This window comes from Notamacropus eugenii, chromosome 2 (genome assembly GCF_028372415.1).
Source record: "Notamacropus eugenii isolate mMacEug1 chromosome 2, mMacEug1.pri_v2, whole genome shotgun sequence".
In the NCBI taxonomy this organism is placed as follows: domain Eukaryota; kingdom Metazoa; phylum Chordata; class Mammalia; order Diprotodontia; family Macropodidae; genus Notamacropus; species Notamacropus eugenii.
The window spans coordinates 17559661-17584820 of NC_092873.1; the positions used below are offsets into that span (position 1 = coordinate 17559661).

General features: G+C 56.0%; 2 protein-coding genes and 1 long non-coding RNA gene across 3 annotated transcripts; 1 reads left to right on the forward strand and 2 right to left on the reverse strand.

Moving 5' to 3' along the window:
• Window positions 1-1093: 1093 nt before the first annotated feature.
• Window positions 1094-15592, reverse strand: MAP4K2 (mitogen-activated protein kinase kinase kinase kinase 2). Its single transcript, XM_072639046.1, has 32 exons — window positions 15419-15592; window positions 15168-15225; window positions 14958-15048; window positions 14584-14648; window positions 14157-14212; window positions 13733-13780; window positions 13376-13418; window positions 12975-13047; window positions 12770-12901; window positions 12623-12685; window positions 12325-12406; window positions 12043-12150; window positions 11873-11951; window positions 11664-11722; window positions 10584-10627; window positions 10449-10487; window positions 8324-8357; window positions 8045-8150; window positions 7792-7880; window positions 7667-7708; window positions 7386-7470; window positions 7158-7237; window positions 6848-6908; window positions 6314-6437; window positions 5793-5851; window positions 4690-4793; window positions 4103-4280; window positions 3178-3246; window positions 3003-3089; window positions 2437-2507; window positions 2288-2343; window positions 1094-1672 (listed from the first exon to the last, which is right to left on the reverse strand). Exons 1-32 carry the CDS (start codon window positions 15512-15514, stop codon window positions 1585-1587), a joined length of 2469 nt encoding a protein of 822 aa, XP_072495147.1. The 5' UTR covers window positions 15515-15592; the 3' UTR covers window positions 1094-1584.
• Window positions 15593-15787: 195 nt separating this feature from the next.
• MEN1 (menin 1) lies at window positions 15788-21649 on the reverse strand. Its single transcript, XM_072639047.1, has 10 exons — window positions 21569-21649; window positions 19455-19905; window positions 18587-18795; window positions 18293-18421; window positions 18054-18094; window positions 17876-17963; window positions 17255-17391; window positions 16929-17064; window positions 16515-16679; window positions 15788-16390 (listed from the first exon to the last, which is right to left on the reverse strand). Exons 2-10 carry the CDS (start codon window positions 19897-19899, stop codon window positions 15941-15943), a joined length of 1800 nt encoding a protein of 599 aa, XP_072495148.1. The 5' UTR covers window positions 19900-19905; window positions 21569-21649; the 3' UTR covers window positions 15788-15940.
• On the forward strand, window positions 16027-16840 carry LOC140524504 (uncharacterized). The gene is made up of 2 exons (XR_011973739.1): window positions 16027-16118; window positions 16334-16840. It is a non-coding gene; the product is annotated as an uncharacterized lncRNA (long non-coding RNA).
• Window positions 21650-25160: the final 3511 nt, after the last annotated feature.

A 25160-nucleotide genomic window follows, 5' to 3' on the forward strand; every position in this document is an offset into this window, starting at 1 on the left:
TCTGGAGAACAGTTTGGAACTATGACCAAAGGGCTACAAAAATGTGAATACCTTTTGACCCAGCAATATTGCTTCTAGGTCTGTATCTCCAAGAGATCATAAAAATGGAAAAGGGTCCCACATGTACAAAAATATTTATAGCAGCTCTCTGTGGTGGCCAAAAACTGGAAATCAAGGGGATGCCCATCCATTGGGGAATGGCTGAATAAATTGTGGTATATGAATGTAATGGAATACTATTGTGCTATTAGAAATGATGAATAGGAGGAATTCAGAGAGGCCTGGAAGGGCTTATATGAACTGATGCTGAGTGAAAGGAGCAGAACCAGGAGAACTTTGTACACAGTATCAGCCATAGTTTCTGGTAGACTTAGCCCTTTACAACAATGCAAGAATCTAAAACATTCCCAAAGGACTCTTGAGGCAAATTGCCACCCGCATCCAGAGAAAGAACCATGGAACTGGATTGCAGAATGAAACAGAATATTTTCTCTTGTGTTATGTTTTGTCTCATTTTTTCTCATTCACTTTAATTCTTCTATGCAACATGACTAATATGAAAATGTGGTCAATAAGAATGCATGTGTAGAACTTAGATGAGATTGCACGCCGTCTCAGGGAGGGAGAGGGAGAAAATCTAAGACTTATGCAAGTGATTGTAGAAAACTGAAAACAAGTTAATTATAAATAAGCAAAACCCTGAGGCTGCCAGGGTCCCTGCATGTGGCTGCCCCTGGACAAAGGCCTGGTCACTCCTCTGGTCAGACTCCTTCCTAGCTGATGCTCCCATGGTGTTTAACATTACAGAATCTACGCTTCCCACAGGGCATCGGCCAGGCAGTCCTCCCTCCTGCTGGGGCCCAGGTTGTCAAGCCCACCCCAGCCAATGTGGGCCTGGGCCCTGCCCCTGTTCAGAGGGCAACCTCTGGAAGTCCAGAGTCCAAGCATGGCAACCCCAGAAGTATGCCTGAGCAGCACCTGGCACCATGGGTCATGTGAATGTCATGAAAAGCCAACACGATGTCTCCAGTGAGGGGCTGCAGCAGAAATGCTCCAGGCCTGCACCCCACCCAAATAACCACAGGACCCAAAGGAGGAAAACCAGTGGGCTTTAATACCAATATAGTTCTCTATTAAATACCATGTTCCCCTGGGCCATGAACAGGGGCAGAAGAGAAGGGAGAGCAGGATCCACCACCCGCCCCCACCCCCCAACACACACCGGGAGCCATGCCCATTTCTTTAGTACATATAGTGGCCAACACCCAAATCTGTCCAGGAGAAAACCTACAGTCCCTGTGGGGATGGAGCCTCTGGAGGGGGAGCCAGGACTGTTGTGGGGCATACAGCAGGTAGAGGACAAAGTCACAGCAGCTTGGTCTAGTCCAGTTATTGCAGAGGTGTGTATATGGGGGAGTTTCCCCACTCCCCTCCCTGCCCCCAATAAACACACCCTGAAATACATCTCAGGAACGTCAGAAGGCCCACGACCCCAGGCTCTACAGACGGCATCTCCTAGAGTGGGCCCACTGGCCACATGGATGGGGCCCTGTGGCCTGAGCAGGGAGGCGAGGCTGGCAGGGCTCAGTAGCTACTCTGGTGGCCGGTGAGGATGTACAGGTTGCTGTGAGCTCCAGGGTTGTCTGTGGGGGTGCTCTGCAGGATGATGTCTCTGCCAGAGGAGACAATGGTGGGATGAAGAGAATAGGCGGGGCTGGGGTAGGAAAGTAGGGTATGTCTGTAATGGCCCCCAGGCCCAGTCTCGAAGCTTGAGGATGGTCCTGGGTCTTTGCCTGCAGGTGGGAGCTTTCATCTCCCACTTCTTCAACAAAGGCCACTTAGAGCCTCCCTGATCAGCAAGGCTGTCTGGCTCCTGGGCCGAGACACCTGCTGGACCCACCTCTCATCCCCAACCTCCTCTTCTGCTTCTCCCATGCTAACTAGAACCTGTTTCCTCGTTCTCCAGTTTCCACATGGAACAGACCCTTCACAAACAACCCAGTCAGGTAAGGTAACAAGATGGCCCTATGCTCCTCAGCTAACCTGTTTCCTGGGAAAGTTCACCTTGCTTTCCTTGAGGTTGAGAGTGTCCAGCTGTGGAGATGAATGACCAGGCAGAAGGTCCCCAGGTCTCCCTGGGCTTTCTGGAGCGACCTCATTGGTCCAGTCTTCAAACCCAAACTCACTCTCAGTCCATCAGGACCCCTCCCAGGCCCCCACATCGGCACTCAGCCAACTTCTGGCCATCCCTATCACCCTGTCCCCCCACCAAGGTTCCCACTCTCACCGATGGGCCCCTAGCACTTGGAATATCCTCGTCTCATCCATGATTTCCTGAGTCAGCTGGAGGAGAAGACAGGTGTCACAACAAGCAGGAGGCATTCTGGCCCTGCTGCTGGGATATCCCCCTACCCCGCCCTCAGAGGCCAGCCTCACCTCGTTCGTCTCCAGGCTCCGCCCCTGCATGCCATGTTGCCAAAAGGCCAAGACGCTATCCTGCAGGCAGACTGAACCAAGGGGGAGAGTCAGCAAGGTCCCTGGGGGCCTAGAGCAACCCCCCTCCTCTCGGATCCCACCCCCATCTTCACAGATGCCACAGGACCCTAGATCTAAGGCTAGAAGGGACCCCTGAGGTCACCTAGTTCAACCTCCCATTTTACAGATGAGGAAAATGAGGCTCCAGGAAGCTGAATGACCTGCCCAAAGTCACACATGCAGAGCTTGTCCAGCCAGTGACCTCTCAGGCACGGTTCCCACATTTTCCATCCAGAACTGTCCAAACTGGCCCAATCATCAGGTCACCAGTCCCCAGGATCAAGAAGCGGAAGCATCCAGATGTGCATGAGTGCACACACAACCACACACCCCTGCACACACCGCCTCACATGCGCACAACCACACACACAACCATATACATACATGCACACCTACCAAGCAGATATACACAACCACATGCACACACAACCCCATCCTGGCTCCCCCACCTTCAGCATCCTACTCACCCACAGTCTTGATGGGAAAGTCAAAGGTGAGCTCGGGGGCCAGGGCGCCTGTTGGAGTCCCTTGAAGGCTGACTATCCGCACACAGCCTGCAGGGAAGGGCACAGGCAGGGCTTGGTTCCCAGCCCAGAGGACAGCGATGCGGGGCCCTCCCCCTCCCCCCAGGAGGTCACTCACGTTCGAAGCACACCAGCACTGTGTCTCGGTCCACTTGGACTACTTGCTGGGCAGCGCCTGGGGCTCCCTCTGGGGGCAGAGGAAGCAGGAGGTTGTGATCAGGCCTCCCCGGCCCTCCTCAGGCCTGAAGCCCTGCCCCTCCCTGATCCCCAGATCCCCAGATCCCTGGCCCCTCCTCAGACTGCTCCCGGTTCTTCTGTCCATGTCAACTCCTCCTTGTTTTACAGATGGGGAAACTGAGGCCCAGGGTGGAGCAGTAACCAACAGGATCATAGGAACACAGTCCAGAACTAGAATGAGCTTCAGGGGCATCTAACCCAACTCCCTCATTTTAGAGATGGGTAAACTGAGGCCTAGGGAGAGAATATGATTTACTCAAGGTCACATGAGCAAGGGGAATCAGAACTGGGACTTCTGCTGTGAGATGTCAGGCAAGTCCTGGCCCCTTCCAGAGTCATCTCTGTTGCCATCTCTGTAAAAATCATCGTCATCACAATCGTAATCTTTGCTCCACTGACTTCCCTGCGATGTTTTAGGGAAAATACTTTGTAATCGCTTTTGGGGGCAGCCTCATTCAGCAGAATGAACTGTCAGAGGAGCTGGGTTCAGATCTTGCCTCTGTCCTCTGTCACTGTGTATCACCATGGGCCTCAATTTCCCCATCTATAAAGTGAGAGAGTGGGACTGGACAGGCTATAAGTTGCTGCCCTCCATTTCCCCAGTGGTAAAAGGAGGAATGAATGACCTCAAAGGTCCCTCCAGCTCTAGAGCTGAACTCCTGTGGTCTAAAAGGCTTCCCTGGCCTCAGTTTCATCATCTGTAAATGAAGGGTATTCTTCAGTTCTAGAGACCCTTAAAGTGAGCCTGTAATGGGAATCCGCCTCCTTCTCCTCCTCAATCCTGGAAGCCAAGGCTCCATGCTCACCAGGAGGGATGAGGAAGTCAGGGCTGGGACCAGCTTCCAGTGGGAGAATGTGGAACTGAAGGCCAAGGCCAGGTGTCCCGGGTCCAGTGGCCCCCACGCACACCTGAGGCAGCTCCTTCCCTTCCAGTATCAGAGGCTCCAGGAGCCCCAAAGGATTGGGCAGGACAGTGGTGAAATTCTGCAAAGGCCAGAAAAGTAGAGGCAGCAGCCTTCATCACCCAAGCCAAGGATAGGTGGGCTCACAGACCCCTGTGTGCCCAGTCTGGCCAGCCCCTGAGGACCTTCCTCTGCCCCAAGCCAGAGACAGCAGGCTCAGAGACTCTATGTGCCCACCCCATCCCCCTAGGGCCTCCCTCTGCCCCCAGTCAGAGATGGGCAGGCTCAAAGATCCTGTGTGCCCACTTTGGCCAGCCCCTGAGGGCCTCCCTCTGCCCCAAGCCAGAGACAGCAGGCTCAGAGACTCTATGTGCCCATCCCATCCCCCGAGGGCCTCCCTCTGCCCCAAGCCAGAGATGGCAGGCTCAGAGATTCTATGTGCCCATCCCATCCCCTGAGGGCCTCCCTCTGCCCCCTTCAGGCTCCCAAACCTTGAGAAGCAGGAATTTCTTCAGAGGCTCATACCACTGCAGAAGCAGCAGGCTGGAGGGCAGGGCAGCCAGCAGGAAGGTGCTCCCTGTGTAGGGATTCCGAACTGTGGAGGGAAGAGCCTGCTAGGTGGGTCTCAGCTCCATTCAACAAACATGTGTTAAGCACCTACTATGTGTGAGATTTGAACCCTAGTCTGCTGCCTCCCAGTCCCACATTCTGTCCACTATGCCACAGATGGGAGCAGGGAAGAAGAGGAGGGAGGTCTTGGACCTCCCCATCTATTCCTTGGACCACTGTCATGACCAATGACATCTCTCATCATGAGTGTGGCCCTCAGTCCCTCTCTCCTGGGTTCCGTGAGCAGTATTTCTCTCCATCCATCCACCAGCCAGCAAACAAAGTCATCTGCCCAGGGCAGGGTCCGACCCCCCAGCCCCTCACCCGCCTAGCATCTAAAACCTTTTCCAACACCTTTCTAACTTCATTTCCTTTTTTAAAAATTACTGACATCTTTGGTTTTTTATATCACTTTCCTTTTCAAATATATCCGTCCCCTGATACCCACAATCCCTTGCAATAAAGGCGAAAAAGAGTGGAAGGGAAAGGCAATTCATCAAAACTAGCCAACACATGAGCCCAAGCACAGGCATAAGCAACCTCTGGCCTACTGGAGGGCCCTGACACTCTCCTTCCTGGCAGACTAGACTACTAGTTAACTAATTTGTGGATTAACCTTGTCATCTCCCACTTCCACACATTTGCACAGGCCATGCCTGGAACAGGCACTTCCCTGTCCTCCATCTTTCCTTATCTTCTTTTGAGGCTTGGTTCAGGTGCCACCTCCTCTATGAAGCCTTCCTTGATTCTCTTCCTCCCTCCAAGCCCCTCAGTGTTACTTATCAGTAGATGGGCTGTGTTGTGCCCCTCCTCCCTCTATGTCCCAAAGGTCTAGCCCTGGGCCTGGCACACAGGAGATGCTTAATCAGTCCCCTGTAGGAAGAGCAGGACTCCGGCAGGCAGAGATAAGGACAGAGGGGTCAGGTGCAGGAGAGGAATGGTCAGTATTAAGGTGTGGCACTGCAGGCCTGTCCCCAGCTCTTACCCACACGGCACTTGAGACAGCCTTTGGTGTCCGCAATCTTCGTAGAGAGTGCAAAGCGCCTGCAGGGAAGGCTGGCATGAGCTAGCCCAGGACCCCAGGCCTCCTGCTGCTGGGCAAGGGAGGCTCTGGCCCACCACAGCCTCACTCCTACCCCATTGGAGTCTCATAGAGTAGGCCAGGGTCAGAGGACTTAGGCTGGTGCTACCCCAGGCCACTTCCAACCTTGAGAACAGGAGGGCTATTCTCAAGTGCCTGCTCAGCCCTGGAGTGAACTCAAACCTGGTCTTAGGTGGGTCAGAATCCCCCTGGACCCTTCAGGCCGAATAAGCTGACCTTGACAGACACCCTGGGTCCATCTGGGTCCAAATCCCTTTTCTCTCTTGAGGGACATAATTGAAAGGGCCTGGGGAAAGGGAGGAGGATGGGGAGGGACGCACCTGCTCTCCTTTACACTCACCCTACTGCTCCCAGCTCTCCCTCCCAGAGCCCAAGGGCCCTTCCTGCCTCTGATCCTGCTCTACCTGGGGATGATCCGCTGGGTGAGTCGGTGGGTGGGGATAGAGAGAGGGGCCTGCCGTTGCTGCTGCTGCCGACGTTGCTCAAACAGGGCTGGCAGGTCATGGGCCCAGACATGGGTGGTCTTTCCTGTGAGGGAAGGGCGGGGAGAGATCATGAGGGTTCTCATTCTGACCTAGTATAACATTTCTATCTCACTGTAAAGCTGATTTAAGACCTTCCTTATGAAGGAGGTTAAAGCAAGGATCATTGCCCTCATTTCACAGATGCAGAAACTGAGGCAGGGAGAGGTGAGCCGCTTACACAAGGTCATGCAGCTCAGTGAACACTGGAGGCAGAAAGAACGCTGTGATTAAATTTAGATGACCCAGGTTTCAGGTTCCAGCTCTGTCACTTAATACCAGTGTGACCTTAGGGAAGTCCCTTAACTCCCTTGTGCCTCAGTTTCCCCATCTGTGCAATAAAGGGCCTCTGATGATGGAGTTAGTGATGGTGACCCTCCCCAACCTATCCCCAACCCCGCCTGTCCCCTCCAGCACCTGACAAGGAGAGAAGAACGTTGTTGACGCAGTACAGCCAGAAGCAGCGCTGGGGAATCAGCTGGAGGACAGAGACATCCACACTGCTCACTGGCCCTGCCAGACCTCGTGCCCCCCAACCCTGGGGATGGTCCCAAGGTCGTGCTTCCTGCAGCCCTCACCGTCTGCCTCGACCTCCCCTGGGCACCTGGTCAGTCCCCCTGAGTCCTGTCCCTCCCACCCCCAGCACCACTGTGAGGTCCCTGTATATGGCCAGGCCTTGACTGGGACAAACTAGGGTCCTGCTCTGCCCCCTCCTCCTCCTCCTTACTTTCTCCAAGGTATCTTCATGTAATTCATGTAGATTGAGGGTATAGATCCCCTCCTCGGCCCCCACCACCAAGAACTGGTCTGGAATAGCAGAAGATGGGGTCAGGGACAATCAGCCGCCTCCCCTGGTGTGTAGGGGGGAAGGGAGGCCGCACCCACCCCAGGGCCCCTGCTTCTCAGGGACCTCACAGGTGACCCATGGTGGGTGATGCTTCTGCCGCCACCCTACCTCGAGTAACAGGGTGAATCCAGGTGATAGCAGCGTGAATCTGAAGCGGGCAGCCGTTGAAGACTTTGGAGAAGCAGGCACCCATCTGGTGCAGAGGATGGACAGGATCAAGGATAGGGAATAGAAGAGAAAGGACAGAAAGAAGAGAGCTTTGTGACTGGGGCCTGAGGCCCTCAGAGGTTCTGGGAAAAGGGCATGGATCTGGACACTGACCAAGCGGTTTGAGGCCAGGCTGCCAGGGTGGGAGAGGGAAGGACCGAGGCCATAAAGGAGACACTTACATGGACTTTGGGGGTGGGTGGGAGGCCGTGACAGCAGGATCTCTGAGAAGGAAAGAGAGGGGGCTCAGAGTCAGTTTTGTCTGGTTCCCAGGCCTCCTCCCCAGGTCTCTGCAAACCTTACTGACCTCAGTGTCCTCCTTTCGTTTCATGGTGGCCCATTCGGTAGACAGCAATGGTGGCGTTTCAGAGCGGGCTAGAGGCAGGTCTGGCATCTCTGGTGGGCACATGGACCTGCTGGCATCTCCCATTCCTCCTCCCCTCCTCCACATTAGATCCATTCCTCTTCTTTCCCTTTTCCTACTGGGTCTCCCTGCATGGGCTGGCCATAAGGGGAGCTTTCCAGAACCCCACTGACCTCCAGAGCTGCCTAAACCTTACCTGGAGGAGAGTCGGGGGAGTCCACATCAGAAGGTCCTGGGGGTCTGGGCCCCCCGAATGGTGATCTCTTGATGGTTCCTGTTCCATCCTCAGGGGAGTCCAGGTCCTGGGGAAAAAGAGACCAGGTGGTACCCTGAGTCAGGCATCCAGCTCTGGGAGATTTTGGCCCTAGCTCCTTAGGCCCTACTCCCTTCTGGGCACCCAGGGCCATTCCCACAGACATCCCCTCCCCAACCCTCCCAAGTACCCCTAACGCAGGCCCACCAGTCTCAGTCCCACCTGTTCCTCCAGAGCTGGCTTCATGGTCAGACTCCTGTTGGGGGAGAGAACACTGATGACAATAAGCTCCTCAGAGGATTCAGGAATTGGCCAAGCCCCTTCCTCATAACCACCATGAGGTTATGAGGAAAACCATTATTATTCCATACCCAAAGCCACGGACTTGAATGTCATTCAATTCCATGGGTACACTCTCTAGGAGAAGCTAGAGATTCAGAGTCCCTGCCATGTATATAGAGAAGGAAGTAACTCCAAGTGACTTCCAGAGAGAATGGTCATCAGAAGAGACTCATGGAGAAGGTCTTGGCTGAGCTGTGGGGAGGACCCTACAAGGGGGAGGTCAGGAGGGAGGGCATTCCAGACAGGGGGAAGGGCGGGCACCATATATACACAGGCACCGAGCAAGACCAAGGGCCAATTGTACCCTCCATGTCTGCTGAGGGTACCCATCCTGGCAGGCAGCCTGTGAGCTGTCAAGTGGTCAGATCAATAGGTACCTGCCAGTCTCGCCACCCATCCCAACATCCCTGCTGCTCCCCAAGCGTTTGGAGAGAGAACAGGTTAACTCAGCCCTCTGTGAGTACAGGTCAGGGAGGGTGGCACCCTTATTCAATCAGTGCCTTTCCAGACTGGGACTCCCCTTGTACCTGTGATTCAGATTTGCAAACTGCAGAGGAAAAATCCCCTTGCTCAGAGGCCACTGCCTGCTCTGTTATCCCTGTCCAGCACTTTCTCCCCTCACCCAGGTCCTACTCTGCTCTGCCACCTGTCCTTGAGACCTCAGGAAATGCCATTCAATGGTTAACAAACTGCCCTCATCACATTCTTTTTCCTTCTCTGCTCCCTCCATCTTCTTGGCTCCCCGCTAGAAGCCCTTTTGTCCCTGGCTGTCCTCTCCAGTCCTGGGGGCTCCTCTCAGACCCCCACACACACTGAACCCAGAGCAGGACACTCAGTGCTACTTCTCGGACCATGTTCCTGGCTCCTAAAACGTCTCTTCCCCAGCACCTCTTGCATACTTGGCATCTCCTCCCCCAGCCAACAATCTCACCTCCTACTTCAGAGAGAAAAATCCAGGCTCTCAAGTTCTATGCCAGGAGAAGTGTACCCCCCCACCCCTGGACCCAGTCTACCTTCAGAGCATTCACATCTGGATTGCCCGTTGGCATCAGAACCTCCTCTCACCCCATCATTCCTCCCCCACCCACCATGCCATCTCTCTGGCAGGCACCACCAGGTCTGCAACCTCAACATCCACCTTGACCCTTCCCTCTGACGTGCACTGGCAAATCTAATTTCTTCCTCTCCAGCATGGCTCCCATCTGCCCCCCTCTCATTCAGGCTATTGGCATCTCTTGCCCCAAACTATTATGACGTCCCCCTCCTCGGCCTGTGGACCTTCCCTTGTCCTACTCATCCTCCACATGGCTGCAGAGGTGATCTCCCAGAAGCACACGTCTCTCACTCCTGGGTTACGACCTCTAGGATAAGATACAGACTCCCCCAACCCAGCATTATGGGTCTTCCACACCTATCAGACCACCTTGGGCTCCCCTAGGCTTTCCAGGCCTCTTTCCCATACCTCCCCTCACCTTCTGTCCATTCCAGCCAGATGAGATAGCTAGCTACCCCTGAATTCAGCCTCGAATCTGCCAGACACAGGTCCTCAGCCCAGGCCCAGAATGTTCCCCCCTCAGAAGCCCTCAGAAATCCGCTTCTCCTTCAGCCTCTGTTCACACTTTCCCTCCCAAAGGAGGGGTTCTTCTTTCTGATCCCCTCTCCAAGCTCAGCTGTCAGGGTTCCCTCCTCAAATGCCCTGGTGTTGATCCATCTGAGGACACAGGGTGTTTCCTGACCCCTGGGAGAATGGAAGCACCCTGAGGACAGAGATTTTTGTCTTTGCACCCCCTAGTGTCAAGGGTCTACTGAATTTAGGTGGGGAGTCCAAGGATGGTTATCCCCAAGACAGGATGAAGGTGGTAGCCAGCAGACAGAGCTGTATACAAGGGCAGTGGGCAGCCGAGGGAGGTTGTGGGCTTCTGATCACCCAAGACCTTTAGCAGGGAGGGTGTGCGGGGCTGAGGTCAGCCACCCACATACCCACACTCTCCAATCCAAGGCTTACCTTTCCTCCAAGGCCTCTTGGACTGACTGCAGCAGACTCCTAAGAAAGGAGACAGAGAGGGGGCTATTGAGGCACAGGCCAACCCCCTGTACTACCCTGCCATTCCCAGCCCCCCAGGCCACCATCCCCACCTACCCGGTCAGCTCCTCTTTCTCTAACAGTGTCCACTCCTCCTCCCACTGTGAAGAGAGAAGGTCATTACCCAGGATCACAGCTTCTAAGATAAGTGTCTCATTTCCAAGACGTATAAGGAACTGATTCAAAGTCCCAAGAATAGGAGTCATTCCCCAACTGGGAAACAGTTTAAGGAAATGAACCGACGAGGGAATTGTGAGAGCTTTGCTGCACCTGTTCAGGGATCCCCACCATACCATGTAGAGAAATCTAGGCCATTTATAGCCAGAGGATAAAATGCTCCAAACCACTACTGGAGAGAAGCAAATTAGCAGTGAAAATAAAAATCATAACTAGGTATTTACAGCACTTAAGGTTTACACAGGACTTTGTCAATATTATTTCGTCCTGCTAACAACCTTGGGAGGTTATTATTTCATTATATCATTATACCCATTTAAAGTTGAGGAAAATGAGGCAAATGGAGGCTGGATTTGAACTTGGGGCTTCCTGACTCCAAGTCCAGAGCTCTGTCTACTGTGCCAGCTAGTTGGCATTCATTAAATTACAGAAATGCTGAGATTCCACCTCACCCCCATCAGATTGGCAAAGGTGACCAAACAAAAGGAAAATGACAAATGTTGGAGGGACTGTGGGAAAACAGGCACACTGGAGGAGCTGAAATTGGGGAGAAAAGAGTAACCTGGAAATGTTTCTAACATAAATGAAACTTAGGAACAAGAAAGGACTGAAGTCTTGAGCACTGGGCAGAGAGCCAGAGCCAGAAGGAACCCCAGGGGCCTTGGAGTCCAGCCCTGCCAGCGCCCAGGCCAAAGGAGGCTGACTAGACCAAGGTCACACAGGTGGTGGAGGTTAGAAGCAGGACTGGAGTCTGGGGCCTCTCAGCCCAGAGTCAAGCTCTCTCTACTTGTAAGGGGAAGGGTCAGGGGTGGGGCGGAAAGCCACCTCCACTCCCTCTTGGTGGCCCCTCCTCAGAAAACCCTGGGCCTTGGTGTAAAACCCTGCCCAATTTGGAGGCCTATACAAAATGTAGGGCCAGGACACTGGGCACAGGTTCTCCTTTTCCACAGGCCTTCCTACCGGCTCACACAGCGGTTCTGTCTCCTTCCTCCTGGGAGCACCAAACTTGACCTGGTGAACTAGAATGAGATTGGACAATAAGGCAGGAACTCAGCAGGGACAGAAGGCCTGGGACAAGGGGACAGAAAGGGCAAGAAGACAGAGGCAGAAAGAGAAAAGCCTGTGGGGAGCCCAGCTTCTCCCTCCCTCCACAGCCTGCTATATCTCACACTGGATCTCTGATGGGGTCCTCTCTGCCTGGCTGTGCTGTCCCCTGGAGTGGATTGTATCAGGGAATATGTCGTAGGTCTGCAGTGGAAAGGTATGGTGAGGCTCACTCCACCCCATGATGCCCACCACTCCCTACCCTCAGCTCCCCAAGACCTGGGGATCCCCTCACCTCCAGGTCACAGTCCTCTGGGGTGGGGATACCTAGATGGGGATCGTTGAGTTTGTCCAGGAGCTGCATGAGGAGAGTCCGGGGGAGGGTCTGGGCTGTGAAAGGGTGCTGGGGTGGGGGGAAGGAATCAAACCTCAGGGATGTTCTGAGCCACCCCAACATAATATGCCCCTCCCCCCCAGTCTGAAAGCCCAGGGCCCCTCCAGGTGACAGAAACCCTTCTCCCCACAGCTCGCCCTCAAAAGCACCCCCTTCCTCCTCCACTCCCAAAGTTTCTCTGACCTGCAGAAGCTTCTCAGCGGGAGGCCTTTTCTTGGGGTTCTTAGTCAAGGCCAGCTTGAGAAAATGATGGAAATTCTGGGACCTGAGAACCAGGACAGGGTCAGAGCTGGGCCAATGCCCCTGGGGCAGCCCCAGAGACCACCACCACAAACACCAACTTGGGGGGTGGCAGGAAAGCTGAGTCACTAGAGCGGAGTCTTGAAGGCAGGTAAAGATTCTAACAGGTAGGTAGAAGCTGAGGAGGGAAGACAGCCCAGGCAAAGATTTGGAGGTGGGAAGTGGAGGTCAGGCTACTCACCAGCAGGTCTTGTCCTTCAGCTTGGGAGGTTGGAAGCTACTCTTGGACATCAACATTAACGCCCTGCAGGAGGAATAGGGAGGGCAGAGATCAGGGTCAGCTGCTCAAGCCTGGGGCATAGGTGTGGGGATGAAGGCACTAACTGACCTCATGGGGTGCAGGTGAAAGAGTGGGGGCTGCAGCTCGGCCAGCTCGATGGCAGTGATCCCAATGGCCCAGACATCACAGAGCTCATTGTAACCCCCTTTCCGCTCCACGGCGGCCACTTCAGGGGCCATCCTGGGGAGGGGGATAGTGTCACCTTCTCTGAGCCACCCAGGGGAGCCCACTGGGGAATGAGAAAATCTCTTACCAGTATGGCGTCCCAATGAAAGACTTCCTCTTGGCCACTGACGCCGTGAGTTCACCAGACACACCAAAGTCAGCTAGAGAGAAGGGGGTGAGCAGCCAGGTCCCCCACACACACACTCAGACTTTCCCCCTGCTTCCCGCTCTGAAATCAGGATACACCTGGCCCCTTGGCTCAGCTCCCTGTCTCTGCTTCAGCTGGAGCCCTCCCAGGGCTGCACCACACCCCTCCCCTCTCAGAGGGGCCCCGAAGCTTCCCACATTCCCAGACTTCCAAACTGATTCAGGCCATAGGGATTCAAGCCAGCTGCCCAAGACTCCCCCAGAGCCCTTGTCTTTTCTGGTTCTGCCCACCCCACTCTCATCCTCCCAACCCACCCTGGGCTCCCCCTCCCCAGCACTGACCCAGTTTAACATCTCCATGGAGAGTGAGGAGAAGGTTGGCTCCCTGTGGAGACAGAGGAGGGTAAGTTATGTGCCCCACCTAGACAGTATTCCTGTGACAGCTTCTAGAAAGAAGCCTTGTCTTCCCTGGGGCCCTGCTTGCTCAGTTCTCCCCTACATACATGCAGACTTTCCATCCTGTGGGGGCCCTATAGTTCCCACAACACTCTGCCCGCAAACCTGCTGCCCCAGCAGGTCCTCAAACCTCCCATCTTTCTGTTTATCTCTGTCTCTGTCTGTCTCTGTCTCTCTCCCCCTACACATGCATGCACACACACATGCGCGCGCACACACTCACACACACACACTTCCCCCTACCTTGATGTCCCTGTGAATCTTCCCCTGAGAATGAAGATGATGCAAGCCCTAGAGACAAGAGAAACCTTGGGGTCAGCCTCTAGGCCACCTGCTTCTCCCTTCCCCTTCCAGGGTCCCCAAATCCACCCCAGGGCCAGGTCAGGGTCAGGAGCTCAGTGGGGGGGTTAGGGAGGGGCTCCCCACCATCACCCAAACTGCTTCCTCCCACCTCTACTCTCCCCCAAACAGGAAGTGGGTGAGGCAAGAGGGAAACTAGAAGCTTCCGGCAACAGGGGAACAGCCCCTCCCGCTCTGGCACCAGTCTCCCACCAGGACCAAGAGGCCCTTCCCACCCTAGGGACCAATTAGTGAGCCTCCAGGGAATGGCTAGGCTCCCTCCCTAAATCAGCCCCGGGGGTTGAAAGAAGAGAAAGGGGCCCTCTACCTTGAGGGCCTCCCGGCACACGTAGGCAATTTGCTTTTCTTCCAGGGGTCCAGTGGCTGAAAGAAGGAGAGAGAGGCCAATGAGGTCGGGGCCCTCTCCACTCCAAGGGAAAGGCCCTGCTAAGGTTGGGGAAGAAGAGAAATCATCTTCACATTCAAGAACAGCCTGGGGACATGCACAGAGCATAGCTGGGAGCCGCAGGAAGGCTTGTGCTTCCCCCATGGGCTCAGGGTCCGTGGCCTCACAGAGCTTCTGGAGGAAGATGAGGAGAAGCCTGGAGCTGAGAGAGTATGGGAGGGCTTCAGTCCCCCCACCCAGAGTCTGTAGCTGGAAAGATGCCCCATGCCCCACTCGGTGGCCTTCCTTGGCCAAAGCAGCAGTTTAGGGCTGGAGACAAGGACTCGGGAAAAGGGAGCTTGGGTCTCACCCTGGTAGATCTCCTGCAGGGAGCCTCCACCACAGAACTCCATGCAGATCCATAATCGATCATTTCTGAAGAAAACAAGGAGAGACTTAGAGTCCCTGGGGGAAAGGGGGGTGGGGGTGGGAAGGGTCCTAGGGGGGGACTTAAAGATCCTCCAGAGCCAGTCCCTTATTTACAGAGAAGGAAACAGTCTGAGGGAGGGCCAGTGACTGGGCCAGGCTCTCCAGGGAATAAGTTAGCCAGTGTCCCAGCTTTAAGGCTGGCATGTTCTCTCTGCTACACCCAGAAGAGGGTGTCCCAAGATGGCATCCTCCGGCTGCAGGCACGCAGCTGGCAGCCAGAGGAAACAGCTGAGGTCCAGGGGAGGGGGTGGGCACCTGAGGTAGCTGCCCAAGTAAGTGACCACGTTGGGATGCCGACATTCTTTGAGAATGGTGAGCTCTTGCTGAAGGGAGCTGATGTCATCTCCTGAAGGAAGGAAAGAGGCCTGGGTCACCTGCCCAGGGCAGCTGGAGGGGGTGGGGGGAGAACACGGAGGGAGGCAGAGCCCCCTCCCACGCCCAGCCCGGTGCCTCCAGGTGTCTCACCTGGGTCCAGTTTGACGATCTTCACGGCCGCCAGCTCCGACGTCTCCGTGTCCCGGGCCTGTAACGGAGTCCGGGCGCTAGCGGGGTTCCCCGAGGCCGGGATGGAGATGAAGGGGAACCCGACCTGCGCCGGGTGGGGTCCACCCCCCAGGCGGCAGGAGGGCATGGGGCGGGGACGGCCGATGGCCAGCACGCAGCCCTCCGGCTGCCAACCTCCCCCCCGCACCCCGTGCACCCCGCCCCGCCCGCACCTTGTACACGTCCCCGTAGGTGCCAGCCCCCACCCGCTGCAGCAGCTCGAAGCGCTCCCGGGGATCCTGCAGCGACACGTCCCGCAGCAGCGACATGGCCCCGCTGGCGGTGGCCGGCCGGCCCGCCCGGAGCCAGCAGCCCAGTGCCGCCCGCCCGAGGGGAGGAGCCCGAGCCGGAGCGGGGCGGGCGGGCATCGGGGCGGGGCCGGGGCGGGGCGCGGGGGCGTCCCGGGGATTCCCCGCAGCCCCGCCCCGCCCCGCGAAGGCACCGGGCGGCACGGCCGGCCCTTGGGCAGGCGGAGAGAGCCTCTCATCGGTGCGTGCCCACCCCCGACCCCCTGCCCAACAGCGCAACTGCCGGAGACTCGGTTTTGTTAAAAAATTTATTTATCTTCCTGGAGACTGAAAAATAAATCTATGTACAAACAGGCAGCGAAGGGTTAAGCGGCCCTCGGGCTCCCCCCCCCAGGATGGCGCAGGGCCGGGGGAGGGGCCCCCCATGGATCTGGGCCCCGGGGCCCCTCAAAGCGCCTTGCGTTGCCTCTTGAGGAAGGACAGGGTGTAGTCGCTGGGCGCCGACACCTTTTGCTTTTTCATCTGCACTTGGGACTGGGCAGTGAGCTGCAGCTTGATGGCGCTGGAATTGATCTTGGTGGCCACCAGCAATTCCTTCATGCCCTTCATCTTCTCGCTCTGGAAGGTGAGCACTGGGCCCTCGGGGGGTGGGGAGGCCGGAGGGGCTGGGGCTGGGGCCGCTCCTCCCCCCTCAGGGCCCTTGGGAGCCCCTGGGACCACCCCAGGCCTCCTGGGGATGCTCTTGTCTAGGGCCAGCTTCTTGGGAGGGGGCGGCTCCTCAGGCTTGGACTCTCTCCGGGGCCCCCTCCTCCGGCCTTCCCGGGCCTCCTCTCCCCACAGCTCCTCGGTCTCTGCTGTCTCAGCCTCCCGGCTCACAATCCGGACCTTCTGCCGCACCTGGGACCCACAGGAAGGTTGATCTTGCAATCCTGCACCTCCCCATGCTCCCAGGTTATTGGAGGACACCCCAATCTGCCCCCCTCCCAGGCTCTGGTGGGTACCACTGGGGACCCTGGCTCACCTGCCCCTCGAAGCGTCCCAACGACTGCACCAGGAAGGTGGCCCAGCCTACGTGCAGCACAGGAGTGGGGCTGCCCTCCTCCCACTTACAGATGCCATCATAAAAGCGCAGGAGGTGGGCGAAGCACTCAGGGTCCTGCAGGGCTGAACCCTGGGCTGAGGAGCCCTGAGAAACAGGCAGGTTAGGCCCCTGCAGCCAAGCTCCCTGGTCTTCACTCCCCACAGGGACACACCAGGGGCTCAGCTACAAAGGGGTCTTGTCTTCTGCAGCTTAGAGTTCTAGGAACAGGTCCCTCACCGTGCCAATAAACCCCCTTCTCAGAATAACTTTTTTAAATGCATAAAATTGGGTCCCCCAAAGATTCCAAACCAAGGTCCCAGAGGCCCAGGGAAGCAGGCCAGCCGCCCCCTTTACCTGAGCATGCTCTCCACCTCGATCTTCCCCGGCTTCTGCCAGGGCCGCTGCCTCCTTCAGCAGGTTGGGGACCACGTCATTAGCCACCTCAAAGAATTCCTTGTAGATTTCCTCATCCTCCCGACAGTAATTGTAGCTGGGAGAAGGGAGGCTGAGTGAGCACGGACTCCCATCCTCCTCCCCCAACCCCCTCTAGCCCCTCAGGCAGTGACAAGGAAGAAAGGACCATCCCCAACTCCCCATTCACCCAAGCAGTGAGAAGGGGTCTGGGGGATCCAAGGAGGGCGGTGTGCTGGAAGGGAGAGAGCAACAGGCAAGTGCCTCACTCCTGGATGACGGTGGCTGTGTCCGCCCAGGCCTGCAGGGCTTCTCGGACATTGCGATTTCGGCAGTGGTAGCCAGCCAGGTACATATAGGGGTAGATGTGCTCATCCCGATAGTAGGTCTTGGCAGAGGCGATGCCCTGGGGGTGAGGGGTTCAGAACCTCAGGACACAACCCAGCCAACTGGCTCTTCTTTGTGGGTGACCATCACCAAAACCTTCCTGACCCCCCAAGGCTGAATCGGCCATTCTTGCCATCCAGGACACAATGTCCAGTCGGGCACATCAAGACAACTGGCAGCAGTTTACAAGTCTATGGCCCTTGGGGCCTAAGGATGGTCCCCAAGAAGCACCCCCCAGGATGTGAATTGGGATTTCTTCAGGCCAAGGCCAGCAGAGCCAGGCACACAGCTGCTAGCTGGTTACTGTGGACTATGGGTATCTGGGCTGCCATCCTACCCCCCAGGCTGGGAGCTCCACGAGGGTAGGTGTCTACTGTGTGGTGTGTGCATCTGACAAGATGCCCTCCTGGAGCCAGAACTCGGGCTTTCCTTTCCTCTGCTGCCTTCCTGCTGGCCTCTCCGCCATGCACTCACACACCCCTCTCCTCCACAGACACACACACCTTATGGTAGATGGTGAGAGGATCTGGCCGGCCAGGTGTTGGCTCTAGCTCCTCCAGGTCTGCCAGGTTCCCCAGTGCCATTGGATACCTGCAGAGAAGGCATGGGGCTGATGCTACCATGACCCAGGCACCCATGGCTCCCCTTCCCTCCACCTTTCTCCTGTCCTCCATCGCTCACCTTTCCAAGTGTCCCAAGTCATAAAGCAACCAGAGAAGTTTCTGTGGGTAAAAAATGACAGAGAAGTGACCTGAGCCTGGGGGTCCTGCAGGGCAGGGATCCTGACCCTGGCAGGCTAGAGGGGGGACAAGACTGGTAAGGTGTTCAGGGCCTGGTCAGGCGAAAACCAATGAGGAACTAAAGCCCTGGGGGTTGAGGGGGGAAGGGACCAGTGTGGGGAGGGGGCCCCAGGGCCTCACCTGCTGGAGCTGCAGCAGCTCCAGAGAGTCCGTGTGCAGATCAATGGAGGGATTGATAGCGCACACCATGAAAGCTACCTCCATCTTGCGGTCACAGCGCAAGTAGGAGCCCTTTAGGTACAACCAGCTCTTGGAGACAAGACAGGACAGTCAGGTTAGCTTACCAATCCTGAACAAATCCTCATTCCCCCTTCACCCTCCCCCCCCTCCCAGGAAGCAGCACAACTTGGGGGGCCAGTGAACTGCATCCACTGGGAAGGGGCTGCAACTGTCGTAATGAGGGGGGGGCATTACTCGCTCAGCCACGCCAGCGTTCACCGTCTGTCCCCGTCGATCCTCATTGCCTTTCCCATGCCACGTAACCTCAGCCGTCTGCTCTCCATCAGGACCAAACACAACCCAGGCATGGTCCTCAGACAGGGCCAGGTGGACATCTCGGAGGCCCAAGGCCTGGCAGGCCCCCACCACTGCAAAGGCCACCCCAGAGCTGTCCAGCTTGGTGCCTGTAAGCAGAGAAGGGAGGGGACTTCTACCAGTCCTTGCCCTGGAGCCAGGCAGAGGGAACCACAACTGGACCTCCCACCTGGACCCAAGCCATCTTCTAGCCAGGTGGTAGCCTCCTTCTCCTGTTCCACCCCCTCCCTTCTCTGTCTCCCCCTTCAGGAAGTCTGTTCACATGAGCCCAACTCATCTTCCCCAGGGCCCTGTGGTCTGTGTCTGCCCTTCAGCACGCTTCTTGTAGGCATCAACATCTGACCCATGCTTTGCCAAATATTCTCACAACTAGTCTCACAAGATTCCTGAGGGGGAGACAGGGCAGACATCCAGTGACCTTTCACAGCTGGCTCTGGGTTCTGAGGGCTGGCCTGGCATGCTGTCTATCATCATGTGGTCCAGGCAGCCTCTGAGATCCTTTCCAGCTCTACCTCCAGGATTCTGGGATCAGAACTCAGCTTCCTCCCCAAGGCCAAGAAACATCTGTGATCTGGGTCAATGGGGAGCCCAGGCTTCGTGCCTCTCCCTCCTGAGATCAGCACATATGTCTCCAGAGTGTACCCCCACAAAGTGCACCCTAGATCTGCCTGTTCTCCCTCAAGCTCCATGCCAGGGACTGAGGGTCTCAGCCTTGGCAGAAAAAGTCCCTTTCCCCACCAGCCCAAACCTGTGATGAAGCTGAAAAGGGACTGGATGTGAGCGCGGTCCTTAAAGTATGAACGGCTCAGGCTGTTCCAGATAACATCCGAGACCTTCTTTACCAGTTCCCGGCTAGAAACACCCCCCTCTCGGGGGTAGAGAGACAGGTCCACAGCACCCCGGATCTGGGCCGTGAACCTGGCATGGAGGGCCGCGATGATGGAGAGGTCAGCCACAGGGAAGTAGGTGAGGCCGCCTGGGGGTTCGGGGGCTGGGCTGGGCTGGAAGGTGAGCTCTGGCACATTGGTGGGGATCACCCGATTGACTGCCAAGAAATGCTCCACAAAGCCCAGCACCAGGGAGAGCAGCACCAAGTCTGGCTCCTCCCGGTTCAGCTCAGCTGCAAAGAGCCTCACTACGTCATCGATAGAGCGAAGGGGGAACAGGTTCTTCTGGGCAGCCTTCAGCCCCATGGTGACCTGGGCAGAGAGAAAGGGAGGACTCTGACCCTACCCCGGAAAGGCTCTCGTCCTTCCCTCAAGCTTCCCTCCTAGCCTTTTCCCTCTCTCCTTTGTCCATAGGCTCTCAAAACAGTCAGGGCCCCTCCCTGGCCCCCCAGGAGTAATCAAACTTTGCTACTTGACCCTCCTTCAAGGTTTTCACCTCTCACCTCCTTCTTGGGCACCTTTATGATCACCCAGCAACACATCCCAGTTCAGGACCCCTCCCATTTCTCTTTACCTGTCCTTGAGGTTCTCTGCCTTAACTCTCTTAGGGTGCTTCCCCCTCTTCCTTGTCTCCTCCATCCTTCTACTTTTCCCTTGTCTGCATTCCCTTCACCCCAATTCCTTTCCCCCAACTCCCCTCCCCTCCCCTAAGAGGCCTATCATAAACCTGTCTCATCCCTCTTTACCACTGTACCACCCCCCCCTCCCCATAGACTTATAGGACTGAGGAGAACCTTAGAGACTAAAAGTCTCATTATAGAGATACGAAAACTGAGGCCCCTGAGAAAGGGCACTTAGCCAAGAGCAGAGGTAAGAAGTAGAACAGGGATCTGAGGCTGGCACTTTCATCCCAAAGCCCAAATTCTTTCTCCCTCTACCTCACTCCTGCTTCCCTTGGTGTCTTGGATTTGAATTCTGGCTCAGTGGGACCTCAGTGGCTTCAAGAGCACAACTGAAGGGTCTAACCTAGATGATCTGGGACCTACCCTCTCCTGGGAGGAAGAGAGATGGGTTCCCTCACTGGAGTCTCCCCTCCCGCCCTGGGACCAAGGTAGGATGTGTGCCCAGGTCCCAAAGCACTCCTTTTAGGCCCCTTAGTAGAGAGGAAACTCCCTGAGGGCAGCCCCTTTATTTTTGTATAGCTCTCCAGGCATCCCAGTGCCTGCTGAATTAGGGAAGAGCACGAGACTTCCCACCAGCATGCCTAGGGCAAATCTAGCTCTGCTCTGGGCCTCAGTTTCCCTACTGGTAAAACTAATTGGTCAGTGAGATGACCTCGAAGGACCCTTCTGGTTCTACATGGGCAGCTCCACCCTCCTCTTTCCATAGTACCCCTCCCTAGCACATAACCCTCTAGTCAAGAGCAGGGGAGCTCCTCCAGCAGCCCCTTCCCATTCTCACATGTCCCTTATGGGGGGGCACCTCTCACCCTAAGCTCCCCTTCCCCAACACCCTACCCCTTCCCTCCCCCCAGGATCCTGCCCTCTCTGTTCACGCAGGCCCCTGTCCCCCACCCCTCCTCGGGACCCCGCCCTCAAGCTCCGCTCCTCTTCCCCAAGACCCCAGCCCCTCCCTTCCCCCAGGATTCTGATACTTCTCTGGTCACCCCCGCCCCTTCCCCCTAAGACCCTTCCCTTCACCCCCCCGCCCCCGACCACCCTCCTCGATGACCCTGCCCCCTACCGTCACTCATGCCCCTCGAACGCTCCAGGACCCTGGCCTGCAGCTACCCCCGTCCCCTCCCCCCGCCCCTCCCCCTCCCTCGCACCTGCAGCTCCTCCCTCCCCCCTCTTTCTCCTCCTTCCCCTCCCCGCCGCCTGCCGCCGCCTCCCCGGTCATCCTCGGGCCGGGCCGGAGCTCCAGTGGTCAGCTGCGACCCCTTCCCCGGGCCCCCAGCCCCCAGTCCCGCGCCCACCTCGGCTCGTACATCCCACACAAGGAGCTTGCCCAGGAGCCCGCGGGGCCCGGAGCATGCCGGGAGATGGAGTCCTCTCCGCCCCCTACCCGCGCGGAGCTTGCTGGGAGATGGAGTTCCCGCCAGTCGCCGTAGCTCACGCGCGGGAACCCCACCCCGGAAGGCTGCCCCGGAGAATCAGGGTGGAACCGAAGGGGCTCTTGGGATTAGCGGTTGGACGTACTTTGACATCAGCAGGGCGGAAAGTGGACGCCGGAAGCAAGTGTTTCCCCGCCACACTGAATTCTGGGAGTTGTAGTTTCGGCTGCGTGAACAGCGGCTCAAGTGTCCCAGGGTTCGAGGAGGATTGTACAGGGAGTACAAGCCAACCCGTGCTTGACCGGGAACCCCATCCAGTCTGCACTAAGAAGGACTGCCTTCCTCCGCAAGCGTGTCAGTCAATCAGCCCTTATTAACCTTCTGCTGTGTGCCAGGCACTGTGCCAAGCCCTGGGGATGCAAAAAGTGGGTCCTGCCCTCCATGTGCTTGGAGTCTAGAGGGGGAGACAAACCTGCACAAAGCGAGGGCTACAGATGGGACAAATAAGACACACACCTTGATTAGCAGAAGGAAGGCACTCCAATTGAGAGGTTGGTGTGGGGGGGCTTCCTGTGGAAGGGAATTCAGCTGGGACCTGAAGAAAGCCGGGGAGGGCAGGAGGTGGAGGTGAGGAAACAGAGATTGCCCCGGGATAGGGAGACAGAGCATGAAAATACTGGCCCTCAGGAGATGAAGTGTTTTGTCCATGGGGCAGCCAGGAGCCCAGGGTCCCTAGATCAAAAAGTCAGGGGTAAGCAGACTGGAGAGGGAGGAGGGAGCATGTTGGGAGGGGCTTTGCAGGCAAACAGCATTTGTATTCCATCCTGGGGGCCATAGGGAGCCCCTGGAGTTTAGTGAGCAGGAGGTGACATGGTCAGATCTGTACTTTAAGAAAATCACTTTAGATGCTGAATGGAGTGAGGAGAGGCTTGAGGCAGCCAGACACCCCTACCCCCAATCCTCCCCAGCAGCTACTGCAATAGTCCAGGTGTGAGGGATGAAGGTCTGCACCAGAATGGGGGCAGTGTCAGAGGAGAGAAGGGGGCAAATTTGAGAGAAATTCCAAAGGTGAAAAAGACAGGCCTTGGCAAGATCTCAGATATAGGGGTGAAGGTATGAGAGAGTAAAAAATCCCAGGGACTAGGTTGGGAACCTGAGGAACTGGGAAGATGGGGGTGCCCTCTACATTCAAAGGGAAGATAGGTTCAGGGGAAAGAAGATGTGAGATTGGAGGTGAGCAGAGAGACTGGGGCAGGAGGAGATGTGAGAACCCACAACACAGAGATAGTCATTAAATCTATGGGAGCTGAGGAGGTCCCCTAGAGAAATAGTCTAGAGGGAGAAGAGCAGAGGGCCCAGGCTGGAGCTCTGCGTTAGAGGGCGAGATCTGGAGGAGGACCCAGTCAAGGAAACAGAGGAGTCGGCAGAGAGGGAGGAAGAGAACCAAAGAAAATGGCATCCTGAAATCTTTAGGATAAAGAGGGTTGTCCTCAGAGTCCTAAGGCTGCTGCAGCTCACCCTTTTGTGGTCTAGGTTCCAAGATGCCAAGTATAGATTCCACTTCTCTATCTCTTGCATCCATCCCCTTCTTTCCAGTTACATGGCCCCTGCTCTCCTCACCTCATGCCTGGGCTGTTGTGATGGCCCCATCCTCGGTCTCCCCCCTTCTTTAGCTCAGTTTTTCACTCAAGCCTCCAGTCGGCTGCTAAAGTGATCTATTTTCCTGCAGCTCCAAGCCCATTCCCCAGGGCCCATCACCTCCAGAACAACATGCTTAGTGTTCTGAGATTTAAGGACTTTCACCCCTGGCCCTCAGCTACTTTTCCAAGCAGTCATCCGACTGTCCCACACCCTCTGACTTACACATGTATGTTGTATGCTCCCATTAAAATTCAGGCTGATGGCAGAGATAGTTTCATTTGTTGAATACTTGGTAGCCACCAATACACAAGCAGAGCTCCTTTCCCCCCAATACATACACACACACGCACACACGCACACACGCACACATGCACTTCACTAGATATGATTTGGAGTGGTGTCTACAGGGCACAGGCCACCAGGTGGCACTCAAAGCTTGGGTTACCCTAGCTCTTTGAAAACAGCTGAGGATGCCACCTTACCTCCTCCTTCCTAGCTCTCTGTACAATCCCTAGTTTTGTTCTGATCTAGAAAAAAAAATGTTGAAATACATAACCCATAAGGTCCCTGCTAGCTCCACCTCTGATCTCCTGAAATAAGTCTTTTGATACTGGGGAGAAGCCTACATGAGAGGAGAGGGCAGTCTCCATCACATCCCTTTCTGCAGCTGATTAGACTGGACTACAGTAGACTTGGGGAGTACCCCCTTGGGTGAGATCTGGGACTTTCTCTCTTGGTTGATCTAAGTTATCTTGCTCCCCATGGGAGAGCTCCTTCTCCCTACTGGTGGGCATATATTCTCCTACGTATACTTTTTCCGACTTCTCATTTGCTATTGATTTGGATAAATGGTCTTTTTGGCTAAGTGCTGTGTGGAACTGGCATTTCGTGGGAAAGGAATCAAACTCCTGACATCAATCTTGGAACAATGACCAGAAGTTATCTTAAACCTGAAAATCCCCCTAACTCCTAGACTATGTAATTGTTCAGTCATGTGTGACTCTGTGACCCCGGAGACTACAGCACACCAATGCTGCCCATGGTGTTTTCTTGGCAAAGATACTGGCTTGGTTTCCCATTTGCTTCTCCAGTGGATTAAGGCAAACAGAGGTTAAGTGACTTGCCCAGGGTCACCCAGCTAATGTCTAAGGTCACAATTGTGTAAGGTCACAATCAGATCTTCCTGATTCCTGTGCCCCAACAACACACAAGGGAGTGAATAAATATAATTGTAGCCCCGATTTCCTGGTTGGATTCCCCTTGCGCTGTGAGCAGACACCACCAGCCGCGTGCAGGAACTTGCAACATCTTGCTTAGCCTTGGAAGCCTGGACGTATACTTTGTGTCCATTTTTTTGCTACTCTTGAAAGGGCTCCTAGGAAGATCTTGGTGAATGTAGGTACACTCTCCCATTGGTCGCTGAGTGCACTTCTAGCCTTGACTTCCTTGGGCAGATGCTGCCTGCTTGTCAGTGGGAACTCTCGAGCTGCATTTAGATTATTAAGGAATCCTCCTTAGTGTGATCAGAAGTAAATTGTACAGATCACACCCTTGCCTGGCTCCTGGCTCCTGGCCCCTGTCCAGGGGAATCAGGGAAGGGCTCCAACATACCTACCCTGGCCCAGCCTCCTCCCTACATGCCTGGCCAATGAGAAGCAGACGCGCCCCCAGAAGTCAAAGAGCTAGAAACTGAGGGTCAAAGGGCAGAGCGTGACCGCTCCCAGTCGGGGGACCTCCCCCCGCTCTCATCCCCAGGGATTCCAGAGCCTCAAGCCCATCCGCGTCACCTAGAGATGCAGAGGGAAGCCTGGTGGCTCCATGCCTAGCCCCGGCAGCCAGCGCAGGGCTCTCTCGTGCACGCCTCCGCCCGTGG